Source organism: Rhynchophorus ferrugineus, unplaced genomic scaffold (genome assembly GCF_030347505.1).
Source record: "Rhynchophorus ferrugineus isolate W39M unplaced genomic scaffold, kcgeb_rfMv2 rfM10, whole genome shotgun sequence".
Classification (NCBI taxonomy): domain Eukaryota; kingdom Metazoa; phylum Arthropoda; class Insecta; order Coleoptera; family Curculionidae; genus Rhynchophorus; species Rhynchophorus ferrugineus.
The window spans coordinates 11,466,291-11,484,073 of NW_027472589.1; the positions used below are offsets into that span (position 1 = coordinate 11,466,291).

Here is a 17,783-nt window from a genome sequence, read left to right on the forward strand (position 1 = left end):
TTATACCTGTATCACCTGTGATAATAAAACACTTAATTTTCAATATACAATAATAAAATTTATTATGTACATTAAATGTAAAATTTTGTTTTCCTTGCACTTTATTTTAATAATGCCTACAAATTAATTAAAGCTTATGTAGAGTTACTGAAGACGGAGTCCAAAATTCCAAATCAATCGCAGTTAGAAAAAAAAACGCGTTCATCAGTTAAAAGTAAAACAATATATTAGTATGAATGTCTCAATCTTAGGTAACTCAGTCATAAGGATGTATATGTCGCTAAATTGTTATATTAGTTAATAAAGCTGTTTTTTGTATGTATGACTTCGTCAAATTATACATAATTTATGTCATTCTTTAGCAACATATACAAATAAACAGTACACTATTTTGATAAAATTTCCTGATGTGGTAAAAATGGTCCATCCTAAAAACGTTGATATTTTCAGATTTTATAATTAATATGTAAAGATTCTAAAAATATACAAGGTGTTTTGATCTACCTGCAACATTATTATCTAACATTGAAGCTCGACAATGAAAGTATATTTAAAATTAATTCACAATAAGAAAGTAATTCGATTTTAATTGTGTAACAAATGACAAAAAATTCAATTAATTGTTAGTTAATAACATGAGATTCGAGATGTTCTACTCTATAAACACCTGGTATACTGTTGTAGAGAAGTCAGTTAAATTTTTTATCTTAAATAAAATAAATACGTAATTGAAATAAAAAAAACTATACCAGCATTTAATGGGATGAAAACAAAACTGACATCAAAACTTTCTTCTACCTTTTGTTTTCTACCAGCAAGAAATCGCCATACGATGAGAGTAAAAAAATTGAAAAAAACATTTTCTGGTTAACACAGGACAACATAATTTTGTTTGTTAATGTTTCATAATTGATTTCAATCAAAATTGATGTGATATGTATGGAAATAAAGAGGTGAATTTTTTTGTATGTTTTGGAATATCCATTTATAATGCGCTTAACTATCCCCAACAATCAATATCTAAGGCTACTGTTCATTGAACAGTTCATACATGAAAAATTAAATATATTTTTCTAATATAGATATTACTAGTAATCACAGATATAGATAAATAATATCCTATTCTACCTTCAAAAAATACGTTTTTCACGATTCAATCAATACATTGTCGAGCCACCCCAGAAAAAAATTGTTAATTTTTTATCAATAAAACATTACAATTGTTATATACTGTTCGATAACTGCTAGTAGAAAAAAACTGTTCTATCACTCAATATACTTATACATACATGTAAATTATCCTTAAAAATTTATATGTACACAAAAATAGAATGTCTTTGGTAAATACAAATTTATAATCACTAAACACTATTCACCATTTCCCTAAAAGTACAACAAGTGAAAATTTGATTTTTGTCAACTTTTGGGTACCTTAAAGCAAATATTTAAACAAGATCAACAAAAAACTAAAAACATATTTTTTAGAGCTTAACATTAATAAAATATTTTCGATTGGGCCAATGGACGTAATACTTGGAAATAAAATTAAACTTGATAATTTTGAAAATAATAAACGATTTTATGCCAGAGGTGATCTCTAGTTATAGACACAATATAACTATGTGTTACATACAATTAATATCGTCAATATTCACCTAAAAAAAACAATAATGAATAAATTCGATACGGCCATTATTTAAATTATGAATTTAAGTATTAATGTATTGAGATTGGTAGCACATGGAATGGTTTTTGTATTGAGTAACATATAACAATATAGTGAAATTATAATGGAAAATGCAAAATAAATGTTAATATTATGGAACTTATACCTCAATACCAAAAATTGATGCGTAATTGAAGATAACTATCAATAAAAAATGGATAAATTAACGCAATATTTGAGTTAGATAAATAGTATATCTAATCACTTGGTTACTAGACAATATTAAGTAGTTTTTTTTGCCAAAATTAAGGGTCAATCATATGAAATTACTGATGGAATAGTCTCTGGCATACGACATTGCACAAAAAACGGGTGGGAATCCAATCGAACCCAATCTTAGGTTATCTAAAACATTCTCTAGATGTAAACTAAATAAATTACAACAGTAAAATGCACCATTTTCGCTCAGTCAATTTTCACAGTTTATTTGGTTCACGTTCACCTTTAACGCCAGACTATTTACATCCACGACGGTCTCGAGATGGAGTCGAACGGTTGTCTCATTGTCAACGCCGGATGGTATCCGGAGGGATAATGACCAGCCGGTCCGAGGAGCCCCTGATTCAAACCGGCTTGGATGTAGTGCTGGTATAGTTGCGAACCGCCGTCCATAAGTTGTGCCTGAGCCGACGGCGCTATGAAAGGACTGCCCAACGAGTAAGCCGGCGGCCTGCCTTGGTGCGCCGGATTCAAAAATGAGGGATAGTTCGGGGCAGAGTTGGCGCCCTGTCCGTTCTTTCCCGTCGTAGGGTTTTCGGGGGTGGAGCGGTGGTGGACAGCGGCCGCTCCCATGAAGAAGTTGGGCGCCGCCCTATAGTCATCGAGAAAGTTTGAATAAGCGTCTTTATCGGCGTACACCCCGGTGCCCAGGGCCAGTGGGCCGGACGCGCCGGGACCGAAGTTAAAAGCGCTGCCCGGCACCACGCTGGACGTCTTCAACGATATAGCGCCCGGTTCGAGACCGGGAGCCGCTCCAATGTTCGAAGTGGTTGCTCCGGAGGGTGGTGCCTTCAAACCGGCATACGACTGGAAGCCCTGTGGCGTACCTTGAGATGACGGCACCGATTGCGATAACGAAGCTGCCGTCAAATGGTTGTCGGGCGTCGATCCTGTAACGATAACTATTGTTTCCATTGAGTTAATTTTTAACTGATAAAATATCACTTATTTTTTGTTTTGGAAGGTATTAGATGTGTGCAAAAGCAAATCACTTTCAAAAACTCTTTATATTTAAGAAAATTGTTTAAGTTTTAGTTTATGAAAATTGTAATAACAGGTCAATTTAAAAGTCACACAGAACACATTTTTTTGCTAAATTAGTTCTTTTTATTCAACATAATTCCCTTCAAGAGTCATACACTGATTACAGCGACGCTCCAACTTTTCGATACCATTTTTGTAGTACGATTTGTCCTTTACTTCAAAATAGGCCTCAGTTTCGGCGATAACCTCTTCATTCAACGAAAATTTCTTCCCAGCGAGCATTCTTTTGAGATCTGAGAACAGGAAATAGTCGTTGGGAGCCAGATCTGGAAATACAATGGATGAGGAAGAAATTCGCAGCTCAATTCATGGATTTTTACCATCGTTTTCGCTGACTTGTGACACGATGCATTGTTTTGGTGAAGCAGCACTTTCTTATTCTTCAAAAGCGGCCGTTTTTCGGCAATTTCGTCCTTCAAACGGTCCAATAAAGCTATGTAATAGTCGCTGGTGATGGTCCTTCCTTTTTCAAGGTAGTCAATAAAAATTATTCCATGCGCATCCCAAAATACAGATGCCATAACCTTGCCAGACGACTGTTGCGTTTTCCCACGCTTTGGAGCGGGTTCACCGTGTGCAGTCCACTCGGATGACTGTCGATTGGACTTCGGAGTGAAATGATGGAGCCATGTTTCATCTATTGTCACAAATCGACGCAAAAACTCGGGTTTATTACGTTTGATCATCTTCAAACACTGCTCCGAATCATCAACTCGTCGTTGTTTTTGGTCAAAAGTGAGCTCGCGCGGCACCCACTTTGCACAGAGCTTTCTCATACCCAAATATTCGTAAATGATATGATGTACACGTTCAGTTGATATTTTTAGAGTGTCTGCTATTTCATTCAATTTCAATTTATGGTCATTCAATATCATTTTGTGGATTTTTTAAATGTTTTCGTCGGTAACAACCTCTTTTGGGCGTCCACTGCGTTTATCGCCTTCGGTGCTAATGCTTCGGTGGTAATATTTTCACATTTAAAACGTGAATTACTTTTACACGTACTTAATACAACAAATAATGCATATAAAATTATTATCAATATGATTACTTACCAGACTTGTTACTACTTTTCTTTTTTCTAGTCTTTTTATCTGGAACAATGGCCTGAGAATTGTTGGTCTTTATGTCTTGTACCTGCGCTTGAACTTGAGCCTGGGCTTGCAGTTCATTTATCTGTCTATTAAATTACAATTAAAATACTATTAAAAATCTGAAATGTACATGTTGTGGAAGGGAGCTTACCTGCTGTAAATAGAAGCTGATGTAGATATAGATTGGGCGAAACTGTTTAAACCCGTCATATTCGCCTGACTAAATATTTGTGATGTCGAGGGTATAGTTTTGTTAAACATGTGAGATGTGCCGAGGCCTAAAATTAATTAAAGACATTTAAACTGATGGGTGATATTTATTGCGACACTGTACCTTTATCTGTATAATACGGATTAGACGACGATTGTAAACCCATCATACGTTGTTCATTACTATAACGACCGACTATGTTTGAAATGTTTCTTCCCAAATTTAATCTTTGTTCCATTTCTAATGACGAAGAATTATAATTAGCTCTTGTTGCAGTCATATCGGGTTTATAACTAGAATGGTAACAGAAACATGTTTAATGTCAAAATCAAATAAGATTAAGATAATTCTTACCCTCCTTGGACATCTTGTTGTACTTGAGCAGTTAATCTTTCAGCAACTGTGTCCACAGATCTACTGCCTTGATAACTATTAATATTTGGTTGGTTGCTTTGTTGTTTATTGTGAGTAGAGATAGTGGTGCTATTTACAGATGACTGTTGAGAACTACTTAATGGTTGAGAACCTGTAGAAACAGAGCAATATATATATATATATATAAATCTGGAATAACTAATAGTCGATTTTGTTAATTAAATTGTATTAAACAATTCACAGATGCTATACCATGGCTTCATTCAATAATTACAAAAAAAAATTAAATCACATTTTCGATACTCTCAAAATAGAACTACACTAAGGTATTACTCACTTAATAGTTGAGAAGGTTGGGATATTGCTGATGGAACCGTTGTTCTTGTGTAGTTCAGATCTGTTCGATCATATTGATGCTGAAGAGCTCTTGAGAAATTAACATCAGGACCTGTGTATCCTATAACAGACAAACAATATTCAATTTAAATTCAACAATACCTTTAGATTGTATGCATACCCATATTGGTAAATTTGGACATGTCTAATTTTGATTGATGTTGTTGAATTGTCCGAGTGGAGGGGATGTTAAGAGTATATGCCTCTCTGCTGTTGAAATTTGCTGTATACGGATTAGATTGCGGTGCTGTTGAGTAAGGCATATTTTGTAAGTTATTAGAAGATTCTACAGTACCTAAAATTGATTAAAAGTTAAAAATCACTGTAAGTTCTCATTATTTATGATTGTAATTTTTATGCCAAATTAACACTTACTATGTGCAGGTAGTTGTTGCTGCTGCAGTTGTTGTTGCTGCATCTGTTCCTGGAGCTGTTGAACCTGAGACTGTAAAGGTGGAGAGGGAGTAGATAAAGATGTGTCTGTAGACTTTGAATATATAGGCAGTGGAATTTGCTGTTGCTGACTCTGCTGTTGATGTTGCAATAATTGGTGATTCTTTTGCATTTGAATATTTTGTTGTTGCAACATTTGTTGGCTTTGTTGAGCTTGACGTAGCAAAACTTGTTTTTGTAACTGCTGCTGTTGCAGTAATGCTTGTTGATGTAATAATCCTTGATTATCCATTTGCTGTTTAGAATCAGACTCGTTCTGACTTAAAGAGAGCTAAAGGAAAAAGTATTAGCATACAAAAAACTGTAACTATTGAAAATATTACTTGATGTCCAATTTGCAAACTTCTATTGACCAATTCATTCTGTGTATTGCAAAATTGAGACAATTCGTTTTCAACAAAAGCACGTTTTTTAACCGGGAATACTGGTTGATTACTACTGACATTTTGTTGTGCTTTGTTGCTGTCGTTTACACACATGTTACCACTACTGCTGGATCCCTCATCTTGTTGGTGATGAAGAGATTCAACACTCGGTGGATTTACTGGAGAATTAATCTGCAATAAAATATTAGATGGAATTACAATTATTAATATATATAACAAAATATTTTTTTATGTTGGAACTGAATGAAAATTGTACTTACCTGTCCATGATGAGGTGAATTAATAACCATATTTGGAGAATGTAATCCAGGAGAATGCTGCATATTTGGTGAGTTAACTTGAGGCGAATGGACACTCATTTGGGGAGAATTCGAGTTAATGCCCGGCGAATGTAGACCGGGATTAGGCGACTGTAATTGAGGGGAATTTACTGACGGGCTATGTTGTGAATGAACACCGGGTGAATGTTGAGAATGTAAACTGGGGGACATTTGAGGATGGACGATAGGAGAATGGGGCGAATGTTGTGGTTGATTCGCCGGAGATGGTTGGCTGCTGGCTGGAGAGTTTGCAGTGTAGTTTTGCGAAGGCTTGGCCTATAACAATATTTTATACCGATTAAGTGTCATAACTTAATATTAAAAATTATTATTATTACCGAATATTGATCCGTTAATCCCTTGTTAGTATCGTAATAAGCAGGGCTAGAAACATCCGTGTTATAAGGCGGTGTTGGATTGGTACTGCTATAATTTGATGGATGAGTATAATACGGTGAATTAGCGTAAGAATATAAAGTATTTTGAGTAGTATTTGGGGCGTATACATGATCGCTGGCGTTGTAGTACGGACTTTGTAAATTATCGCGTGGACTACAAGATTTATCGGGACTGCTTTTGTTTGACACAGTATCTTGGTAGAAGCCAACTCTCATCTGACCATTAAACGGGTACGCAGAACGTGGTGAAATATCAGGGCGAGGAGACGCCATAACGGGTGATGCGCTCGAAGGTGACCTTGATTTTAAAAAATGTCAGCATAAGAGAATTTGTACATACTTATTGATGCCTAATAATATTTAAATGAATTACCTGTGTAATGGGGAAGGGTATGGTGCCGGGTAAGCTCCTCTTTCATCCATGCCAACCCTTGGGGAATCTAAATCTTGACTAAACGAAGACCTATTATTTTTAGAAACTAGTCTTATAATTCAGCTCAACAACTGTATAAGCTGTTACCTTTCCGACATGCTACTGCCAGTACTAATTCTTCTTTGTCTAGCCACGGGCTGAGGACTGTCGAGACTAGGCGATGGATCTGGTACCGGTACTCTTTCTGATTTAGCGGACGATTCCTCCTCTTTTGTTTCGGGTTTATTTTCCGGTTTTTTCAAAGGTGGCGGAGCCTGAAGGTCATTAATACGTATTTCTTTAATTAATAGGGCATCATGGGTGGTTAAACTCACACTTACCTTTGGAGCACCGAATGCCTTGAACCAAGCGCTAAGATTTGGTGTGGGCCCCCCAGGACATGATTCTTCATTTGGTTTAGTTTCTTTTTCTTCTTTCTAAAATAAAAAAATATATATTTCAATATGTATACTATTTTTAGATGTAATTTTTTACCTTTTCAACGATTTCACTGGGTTTTGGGGCTTCACTCTTTATTTCCTGTACTTTGACATCATCATTTTTCTTTTCTTCATCTTTCACCACCGTATTCTGCTTTTCCTCATCTTCTTCTTTTTTAGGATCATCAACAAATTTATGTTTACCAAAACTGTCTAAAACCGAGCCCAAACTTAACTTTGGTGCATTCAAATCGGTTTTAACAATAAGCGAATTTTTTGTATCCTTTACTTTTGAGAGCGGTCCCAGTGGGAAAATTTCCTCAGTTTTAGTGGTGCTCTGAACGCTTGAGATAAGGTTCCCTTTACTTTTACCTAAAATATTAAATACGTTTATCGTTAACGAACAATATATATATATATATATATATATATATATATATATATATATATATTTATTATAAGATCATACCTGGCTGTAGTCTATCTATAGTTCTTTGCACCTCCCGTCTTTTATTGAAAAATTTCGATGGATCTCTAAAAGGTTTCTTTTTTACCTCTTTTGGAGCCGGAACAGGACCTTCTTTCTTGGCTCCTACTGAGGCAGGATTAACAGTAGGAGGTGGTTTATCTGCCTAAATAAGATGTAATTTCAATTAAACAAAAATTAAATAAGTTTTGAACTGTTATATAATTTCGGCTAAGGATTTCGTACATTTGTGTAGAACTAAAATATCGTCTACCAACATGGTCCCGAACCAAAAAAAGACAAAATTGTATTGGTTCAATAATCTGCCCAGTGGGCAATAAGTATTTATTTTAATGATTACATGGCATCGCTTCACTAAATCTTACTTTAAAGTCTATATATGTCTATTAATCAGATCGAATGGTGTGAAACGTTTTAGTCTACGCACTTCACTATCATGTACATTTAGCTGATTAGTAAACACATACAGATACACTAACACTCTTTCAAAGCACGTAACACAAAGCCACAATAAATAAATAAATCAAGGAGACGCACTTTTGGCAACATTTTTCAATAAATGTATAGTACATACATAAAGGAAGATAAATAGAAATATGGTAATATTAGGAAGTGAGCTGTTATTAAGGACAGGATGTAAACAGCAATAAGGAAATTTGATGATATTTCAAACCACAATTTTTTTTTTATCATTCGGCTAAACTTTTAAACAACTTATATACTTATATTTTATTTTAAAAATATCAGATAAGTTGGTTGACTTAAGCGTCTAACTGATATCAAATCAACACACAATAAATTAACAAATATCAACTAACCTTTTTTGGCTCTGGTTTTGGCGTTCCTAAAAGGTCAAAATCGTCTAAAGCTAGATAAGGAGGCGAATTACTAGCCGAACTAAATTCGACAAATGGGCTGGGCGTGGCATCCAGCCATTTGTTGATGTCCTTTAAAGTTTGCTCGGTGGCCAAACTAAGAGCATCAAAATTTGATTGCTTAGTTGGTTTCGGTGACACCGATTGATTTACATCCTGAGCAATTTTTACCTGAACCGGCTCTTTTCTTTTAATCGGTTTCTTGTTATTTTCTGACTGAGAACTGTTACCATCCTCCAGTTCGTCGACATTCTTCTTTGGCTTGCTTAGTTTCTCCTTATGCTTGGGTTTATCTGAAATCAAACATCACAACATAACTATTTACGATTCTTTATAGTGCAATAATAAACATACTTTTATCGTCCTTTTCTACCTTCTTATTTTTGTCTTTATTTTCTTTTAAATGATCGTCCACTTCAAAATCATATTCCGGAGTTTTTACTCGTAATATTTCACTTTTGGCTTTTAACTTTTCAATCGTTTCTCTCAGCTTATTATGTTTGTCTTTGGGTTTCTGAGAAAAATGAAATGCAGTATAAGCCAGTAAGTCGTCGTCTAAGTTCTTCTCGTCGTCGATCGGGGGAGGGGGATCTTCGGAAATAACGTCATTCCACTTTGGATGCACTGATTTCTTGGTTGGTTGTTCCACGACATCGGGAGGTTCCTGTAATAAAAGTTATAGTAACTTGACCAAGACAATTTGCAAGTTTTACCTCTGCAGATCGTTTTTTCCCATGGCCTTTGGATGCGAAATCGAATTTATAATCATTCGACATTGCGCTGTCGGGACTGGAAGGAGGAGGTGTGCTTAACATGCTTCTGACTGGGCTGGGGCTTGGTGTCCTGGAAGCCGCACTCTTACTTCGACTTCTACTTCTGGACTCGTTATTTTTCTTCTTTTTGCGACCTTTAAATTGATATATTATTTTTGAATATTACATTTGTCAACATGAACATAAATTCTTGTTACAGTATGACAAATAAAAAACGTTAAAAATAAATATCGTGGTAGTATCAATAACGGAAACACATCAGCCAAGTATATATATATACATTATTTCGTATATTTAAATACAAAATATTGAAACGTAATCTATTCCAATAAGTCATGCGAAAAAAACAATAAAAGTTTATACGAGGGTATACCGAAAATTATTGGCAATAACTGCAAGATTTTTTAATTAGGATTGGGACGCTATAGTGTTATTTTGGCAGTAAACTTGTTTTTGTATTATCCAGTAATCACCGCAAGGTGTAAAATGCATTGCAAGGTGCAAAATCTCACCGCCATAAAAAAGATTTGTTAGTGCAAACGTTAGGCGTGTTATATTTATAAACACTTTATTACACTTTATAAACGAACGACGCTGAAATGCACAGCGATGGGAATTCGACCACGACTCATACAAGATTCAACTGAGTTAATTTAGCTCAAAATTAAAAAGAGCGAAAGAAAAAAAAAAGAACTCACATGAGGCTCACCAAGAAGCCATAATTTAGCAAATTACTGATTGCTGACAACAATATTTGTATTACTATATAATATAGATTAGTATACAATAGTATCTATAATTTTTCATCCCCTCAGTAGTAGTAAGTGTTACAGAGTGAAGATAATCGATTTATTTTGATCCTAATCTAATCATCCCAGGGACGTGAGCGAAATATAACAGGAAGGCTGTATTAAATACTACACAGCGAATACCATAATGTACCTTTCTGCATGAAAGATTTGAGAGTTTGGTTATTTCTGGTAAAGATAACACGAATTACCTAAGATGACCATAGGATTTGACCCGGCTAAAAATTTTCTTATGGGGTTGTCTGAAATGTAGGCAATCAAGGCCGTTAATATCAGCTTAAATTAATACCTCACACACACAGCTTTTTTCATTCCATTTCAACATCGACCCGTCCTAATTAAAAAAGTCTATACTTTGGTAACAAAACAATAATGAAAATAATGGCACATTGATAACATTATCTAATTCAATTAAAGAGCCGTTTGTTCTCTAAAAAAATATAATTTTCTGGGTATATTATTACCTCTTTTTTTACTTTTCTCCTCTTTTTCTTTAGATTTGTTCTCTTTTTTGGACTCCGCCTTCTCTTTCTTACTTTTCACAACCTTACCAGGTTTTTTATGTTCCTTTTCCTTTACAACCTTCTTCGCTTCCTTCTCTATTTTCTTCTGATCCTTTTCGATAGCTTTAAGCTCCTTCTCCGTTTTTTTATTCTCTTTCGTCTCCTTTTCCACTTTTTTTGACTGTTTCTCTTCCTTCTTAGATTCTTTTGCTTTGACTTTTGACTTCTTTGTTTTCTCCTCCACTACTTCTTCAGCTATACTTGCAGCTGACTCAATCGAAGGAGACCTTTCCTTTTTCTTACTTTGGGAAACAGGACCGAGTTTCCTGCCTTTACTCGAAGATCGCGTTGGTGAATCCATCAACTTCTTCTTTTTGGAATGTTTGTTTTGGCCTTTAGTGTCTTTATTGTCTTTCTGCGTATTTAAATTCTCTACCGCTATTTCCTCATCAGAAGATGATATTTGGTCCAGATATTTTTCCGTGGCTTTTTCAAATACCTTCAATAAATTATCTACCATTTCTGTATATTCTAAATATAGAAATAGGCGAATTAATACCAGTAGAAATACTGTAAATAATTGTTATACATACCATTTTCTACACCATTGTATAATCTACAATTATTTACAATTAATTGAAAATCACTTTTGAACTTATCAAAGTTTTTATAATATCCTTGATCCAATCTATCCTCCATTTTGGTAAGATCCATGGGTCTATGGCATAAGAATAAAAATGATATGTATCATATGTAACATTCTGGATAAAATAATTTTAAGTTACCTTCTGATAATGGAGTAATAATTTGGAGCATATTCTTCTTCAACTGGATTGACAAAGGGCCATGCATCATCGTGGTTTTTGACAAAATCCAAAATTTTATGCATACCCACTTGAAGGTCCTCATCACTCTGTTGAAACCTAAAAATAATTTTTTATATATATTTTAGCTGTACATAAAAACCATCCAACGTACACTTGTGACGTTTTTAATTTCTTTTTATGGGTGGGGGCTGGCGCTGCTGATTGAATTACAATTTGGCCATCAGCAGCAGACAAGGAATTATTTGTCTGGCGACCGACTGGTGCCGGTTTCGCCAACACCGATACTCCTTTATCCTCTTTTTTATCAGCATTGTTTTTCGTCTTCTTCCTCTTTGTATTGAGACTTTCTGCATAAATATGAAATAAAAATGATGATTTAGTTAATGGATCGCAAATATTTTAAGGTGTTATGTACAGTGTCTCCAGCAGACAAGTTCAAATTCTAAATTGTTAAAACAGCACTTGTGACTATATTTTGAGAAATCGGTATATATTAATAAGATGTTCGTTTAGAATCAGAATAAGATCGTCACATCAATGAGTCGTTGCTTATGCTTCTTAAATTCTTCTTAAATTAAAAAAGTTTAAAGCAGATTAAAAGCATGTTTTATCTCGACCAATTTCGTAACTAGCACAGTGGAATTAATTCATTCAATTAATCTAAATCAACTTATTTGTAGAGAAAGGAAGATTGACTAATGTTGGAACGTCAATCGTGGCGCGGCTTAGTGGCTTTAGCGTTCTTTAACACAGTTTATTGGGATTCGGGAAACCCACTGCAGTTCCGGCTGTCTGGTCACCAAAGGTGGATCAAAGCTGTTAGAAGGACAACTAGCTATGAATTACAGGAACTTGGAAAATTGTTAAGTTACAGAAACGTATATCTTAGTTTACCGTCATTTAGACATGGAAAATCGGAGTCTATTGGAATTTAGATAGAAACTTGCTATTCAGGGATGAATAAAAAATAAAACTGAAGCAGTTCACTTGCTTCGTCAGTGGTTCGAGAAGTACTTAACCTACAGATGAAAAAACAAAAATGTTGGAAAGCTGGAGATTTATTTCTCAACACAGTCTCGTTTTAGCTCGATACACTTGACTTAGAGATGCTCCAACTTCATTAACCCGTCGGAAAGATACGTTTTCTCGAGTCTTTCTCTCGAGGTCTCCGTGACGGTGGTGACCTCTTCATTCGACTCACATTTCTGCCAGGCGAATTACTTTTTCAAGTTCGGAGTTTCAACAAAAAGAAGTCACACGGAGCCAAATCCGGAGAATACGGTGGATGGGGCAGCAATTCGTAGCCCAATTTGGCCGGTGCTAGTGCGGAGGTGTGAACCGGTGCGTTGTCATGGTGGAAGGGCACCTTTTCTTTGCCAAAAAGATCGTTTTTTTCTGCAATTCGGAGTTAAATAGACATAGCACGGCACTGTGACTATTTTGCCCTTCACCAGGTAGTCGATGTAGATCACACATTGTGAATCACCGAAAATGGAAGTCATCACCCTTCCGGTCGTATCTGGGTTCTTCGGAGTACGTTCACCAGGTGAAGTTCACTGTTTCGACTGTTCCTTGGTCTCTGGTGTGTACCAGTGGATCCATGTTTCGACGACGGTCACGAAATAATGCTGAAACTTCTTCGAATTGTATTTAAACAGCGTCAAACACTGCTCTGAAGTGGTCTCAAGGTTGTGCTTATTGTCCGAAGTGAGCAAACCCGGCACCCATCGCGCCGAAAGCTTTCTCATGGCAGATATCTCGTGTACCGTCAATCTGCTGTCTGCCAATACGAGATCTTGAATTTTTGTCATGTTGTCCTACGTGGTAGCTATTTTCGAGCCTGGGCGTGGCTCATCAAAAACTGGCGTGCGGCCTCGTTGAAACTCGTTTGGTTCGCTGCAAGATTTCCCTTCCAAAAACAAGAATCGAATCACCGAGCCATGTTGTTCTTTTTCGGCAAAAAAATAGTTTAAAGTACATTATATCTTTTATCAAAATGTTCAAAATTTCAACGGTTATTTCTTAGCATGAAGTACCTTCGAATATTTTCCATTCATTCTTACACACCTAACAAAACCGTAAATCTTTGGACTGTAATAGATATTTTATTAAGTTATTTTCCGTTGACTCAGAAAAACCTTGGAATATTCATTAAGCTCACGCTTTTCTAAAAGCAATCAATTTCGTTTAAATCTTGCCGAATACGTTTTCTTTCTGATTGCAGAACCCGTTTTCTGGACTTTCATTATCTATTTCTTAGCAAATTAAAATTAGATAGACGAATATTGGACAAAACTTCCGAAGGATTACAAATTACCCGTCTCAAGATAAGCTTTAGTTACTAAACACATATGTTGACCAAGTCAATCAAGATCCCTTATTACGCTGTTGTCGCACAATCCAAGTTTAAATTATAAACTTTCCCTATGGACACCCTGTATTTATTTAAAGATATGTGTCATACCTTTATTGTCACTAGATTCTGATGATGCTCTTCTCTGCCTTGTTTTTCCCTTCTTTCTTGCTGCCATCTCATGCCTGTCCTCTCGTCCAGCAATCGATTGGCATTCCTCACTTCCAAGTCTTACCTTGGGCTTTTTTTCATGGAACTCCCTCTCCTTTTTCCTAAATTCAAATATAGTTAGACGCTGATAATCACGTTGTCGTATATATTTAACCTTTGCACGTCACTTTCTTTGTCGGCGACCTGTTTGAGCACGTCTTTTTTAACTTCTGTGACGGATTTGGTATCAGTTTCAGCTGAGTCTATATCCTTAAAAGAAAAGCATCACTGTTAAGGAGTTATATAAATTATGGACCGAGAATATCTGACCAATTTTCTTAACCTATCAGATGTTCTCCTAGGTTGGTTTTCCAGCAATCTTTTCCGCGCTTGTCTCTCTTTTTCCTTAAAAAGCCTTGGTAATTCGGGAAGAAAATTCTTGCTAAGTGTGTGATAGAGAGCTCTTTCTGGCTTAGATACAGAATTTTTAAATTTTTTGGTCAGCTAAAAATATTCACCTGTATCACACTTCTAATTAATTTGAGTAGATATCAGTATATTACAAATTATGTAACTTATCTAAATAATCTTCAGTAAATTTAAAAAAGTGTAATTAAAATTATATATGGGAGCTTACCTGAAACCAATCTTCTTCTGTAAAACAAATCACTTGCCAAATAGATTTCTTTTTATTATTTTTCTTTTGAAAATCTTCACGATATAACCTTGTTCCATAAAAGTACCAATAAGCTGAATCATTCCCATCATAGCCCAGTGGCTCAACTCTTAAACTATCAGCTTCTAAGTTTTTCAGTTGATCCAAAACATCTTCAGCATCTAATTAAACCCAGTTAATACACTATAAGTGTATTTTGTATTAACACTAACATACCTAGACGAAAGTCACACAATGCATGCAAAATATCAACTTTTGTCCTTAACGGTAACAATGTAAAATCACAGTCAGTGTTAAAAGGATTATAACGATCGTGTTCTTGACATTTCTGGCGAAATAATCGCCTCAAAAACATCTGATAATTAAATGTTGATATTTCATTGTTTGGCAAACACCCACTTAATAGACGCACAATTAACTCTTGTAGCCAGGAAGATTCTTCTGTACCATCACTTAACAATGCTTCTTCAAGATCCTAAAATATATACAAAATAGTTTTATATGTCTCTAAATTTCATTACTCATATTACAATAAGCATAAACCAAAACTAAATATACATATTATTATATATGTCGAAGCAACTAGTAGCCTTTTACCTCATTTGTGTCAGCAACCTTGTCACACTAGTCAGCCAAAGATCTAAATTGCTTACTGTTAGTACCACCCAGTTTATACTCTAAAATGTTAGTTATGCATGAAATTTTGTATTTTTCCAAATGTTACTGCTTTTGATAGATTTGAAAACACCACAAATTAATTATAATGAAGATAATATATTGGGTAGCATTTATACAAGAATGTTTCTTTGAAAATATAAAAATAAGCATCTACAAGATAAGAATTCACCAGGCAATTATTCTTGAAAATGGAAAGAAGCTCTATGCAATGAAACAAAAGAAGTTTGATATTGTGTTGCACAAAGTGGCATATTTAGCAATAGCTTAATTAAGCAGGAATCAGATCAAATGTTCTATTGAACAATTCTTACCTCAATATCGAAATCCAACAAATTAAAAGCTGTTCGAAACAAAGAACAGAAGTGAGCAATGCTGGGTACCTCCCACCATGACTGAATATCTTAAAAAATAAGGGAAACAGATAAGAAATACGCAGTTCTTTAAAACCTGTGTGGTATCGAGATAAAAACAAACACAAACACACCTAGAATACTTATGAAAGTTGGAAACATAACCTGTTTCTGGATCAATAAATTCGATGACGTAAATTTCACTTGCCTCACATTAATTACACCTTCACTGCCATCGTCGAATTGACTATTTAAACATTTATTACAAAACCTCTTATTTTAAACGATATTTTGGGTCTTGTCAAAAACCTTCCCATTCTTCAAGCCCCAAACAAGCTTTTTTGACTTTGACAGGTTTCCCACCACTTTAATCAAAACATGATTATTAATAACTGTTTAGCGTTTATTAATTTACCTTTTATAACTAATATAACATCACTATTGATAACGTAGGACACTTAATAACCTATTCTGAAATCCATATAAATAAACAAAAAAATTATGACTTGTATATACCGGAAATAGTTCTAACGAAATTCAAAAGAATCTTTTTTGACTCATAAGTTCGACAAGATGGGCAGTATCGATAGACATACACTTTAAAAACGATATTATTAGTAATGGATATTTTAAAATATTATTTAACTATGATTTTATAATAGGAATAAATGTTTAACTTTTAGGTTTTTCAATTTAGGCATAATTTTTAATTAATATTACAAAATTAAATCACAAAATTATACTGCTATAATATTGCTGATTGCCTAACCACACATATAATTCTAATAGTACAAAATTAAATTATAAATTTTCGTTATGCAACAAGAATTTAAAGATTGTACATATCATATATTTTTAACCTTAACTTTATAACAATAATATATATTCTTTTGGATGGATTTTTAATTGAGTTATTGAATTTGGCATAGAAGATGGAGGTATCATTACTTCCTTAACTAATAAAAGTATCTAACATAGAATCGGCAACCAAATTTAAAATAGAAATGTGCATTGTACAAGATCAAAGATGTGTGCTATTAAATTTAGCACAGACCCCGTGTTAGCTTTAGTTAACCAATATTGTTGTAAAGTAGATAAATGATATCAGGAATATTATTTTTTAATTGTCCCGTGCACAAAAGTAAATTAAAAAGAAAAATATACAATATTTTTATTTAGATTTTTGATATTTTATAGAGACAATTTTGACTTTTGGATAATTCAAGTGGTAAAAAACACTGTATCGGTGACATAGTTTCAAATAACATTTTGTATAACTTCTGTAGATTTTACCTGTAATTCTCCAACTCAACCAAAGATGGTATCGCCTACAACTGGTTTCCCATTACTGAATATATGGTTGCCTGTTGTATCATAGCGGTTTCCTAGTTTAATAGTACACGATAATTCACCCGTTCAGAACTGAAACTTGCAAAGTATTCGAAAATAACACCCTAACAGATCAATTTCTAGAATCAAAGAAGCTCTGTGGTTCTTAGGAGAGTTCTTATCGTATCGTAGAAAAAGGTTTCGCGGCAATTTTATCTACCATCTACAATTTTTTTTAGTTTTATTTTTCGTTATAGGAATAGAACTTATAATCATTTTGGGATATATGTTTACTTTAGAGCAAAAATAGAACTTGTCATGTTTAACAATAATTTATAATGAATTTCAGTTATATTTGTGGGTTATTAAATTTGTTTTTTAAACTCAGATATTCTATGTTGTTTGCAAGGATATAGAGGTAGAAATAAATAACAAATTATTATAGTGAACTCTTTTTCAATTTCTCAAAATGAAAAAGTTATTTTTAAATATATATTTC

The 17,783-nt window shown here is 34.3% G+C and overlaps 1 protein-coding gene across 10 annotated transcripts; it reads right to left on the bottom strand.

Moving 5' to 3' along the window:
• Nucleotides 1–36: 36 nt before the first annotated feature.
• On the bottom strand, nucleotides 37–16,530 carry dikar (CECR2 histone acetyl-lysine reader dikar). 10 transcript variants are annotated; one of them, XM_076416476.1, is made up of 30 exons: nucleotides 16,090–16,530; nucleotides 15,917–16,005; nucleotides 15,144–15,402; nucleotides 14,889–15,088; nucleotides 14,582–14,755; nucleotides 14,427–14,521; nucleotides 14,213–14,373; nucleotides 11,900–12,095; nucleotides 11,707–11,844; nucleotides 11,515–11,639; nucleotides 10,883–11,452; nucleotides 9,550–9,743; nucleotides 9,191–9,500; nucleotides 8,780–9,129; nucleotides 7,944–8,106; nucleotides 7,530–7,846; nucleotides 7,376–7,471; nucleotides 7,143–7,309; nucleotides 6,996–7,085; nucleotides 6,563–6,920; nucleotides 6,165–6,500; nucleotides 5,842–6,075; nucleotides 5,441–5,789; nucleotides 5,187–5,360; nucleotides 5,007–5,126; nucleotides 4,649–4,820; nucleotides 4,418–4,587; nucleotides 4,235–4,361; nucleotides 4,045–4,169; nucleotides 37–2,835 (listed from the first exon to the last, which is right to left on the bottom strand). In XM_076416476.1, the coding sequence occupies exons 1-30, from the start codon at nucleotides 16,115–16,117 to the stop codon at nucleotides 2,186–2,188; spliced, it is 6,537 nt and encodes a 2,178-aa protein (XP_076272591.1). In that variant the 5' UTR covers nucleotides 16,118–16,530; the 3' UTR covers nucleotides 37–2,185. The 10 variants fall into 10 exon arrangements, with proteins under 10 accessions (XP_076272591.1, XP_076272588.1, XP_076272590.1 ...); XM_076416473.1 differs by having other exon boundaries at nucleotides 37–2,847; XM_076416475.1 differs by having other exon boundaries at nucleotides 37–2,847; nucleotides 6,996–7,073; nucleotides 7,370–7,471.
• Nucleotides 16,531–17,783: the final 1,253 nt, after the last annotated feature.

Bases quoted from the DNA above. Each gene is read 5' to 3' on its own strand.
- dikar (XM_076416472.1), bottom strand. From the start codon at position 16,117: ATGTTTCCAACTTTCATAAGTATTCTAG. The intron at 4,588-4,648 runs GTAAGAATTATC...TTACCATTCTAG, and splicing joins CAACAAGATGTCCAAGGAGG to TTATAAACCCGATATGACTG. The intron at 2,848-4,044 runs GTAAGTAATCAT...TGGAAACAATAG, and splicing joins GAAAAGTAGTAACAAGTCTG to TTATCGTTACAGGATCGACG.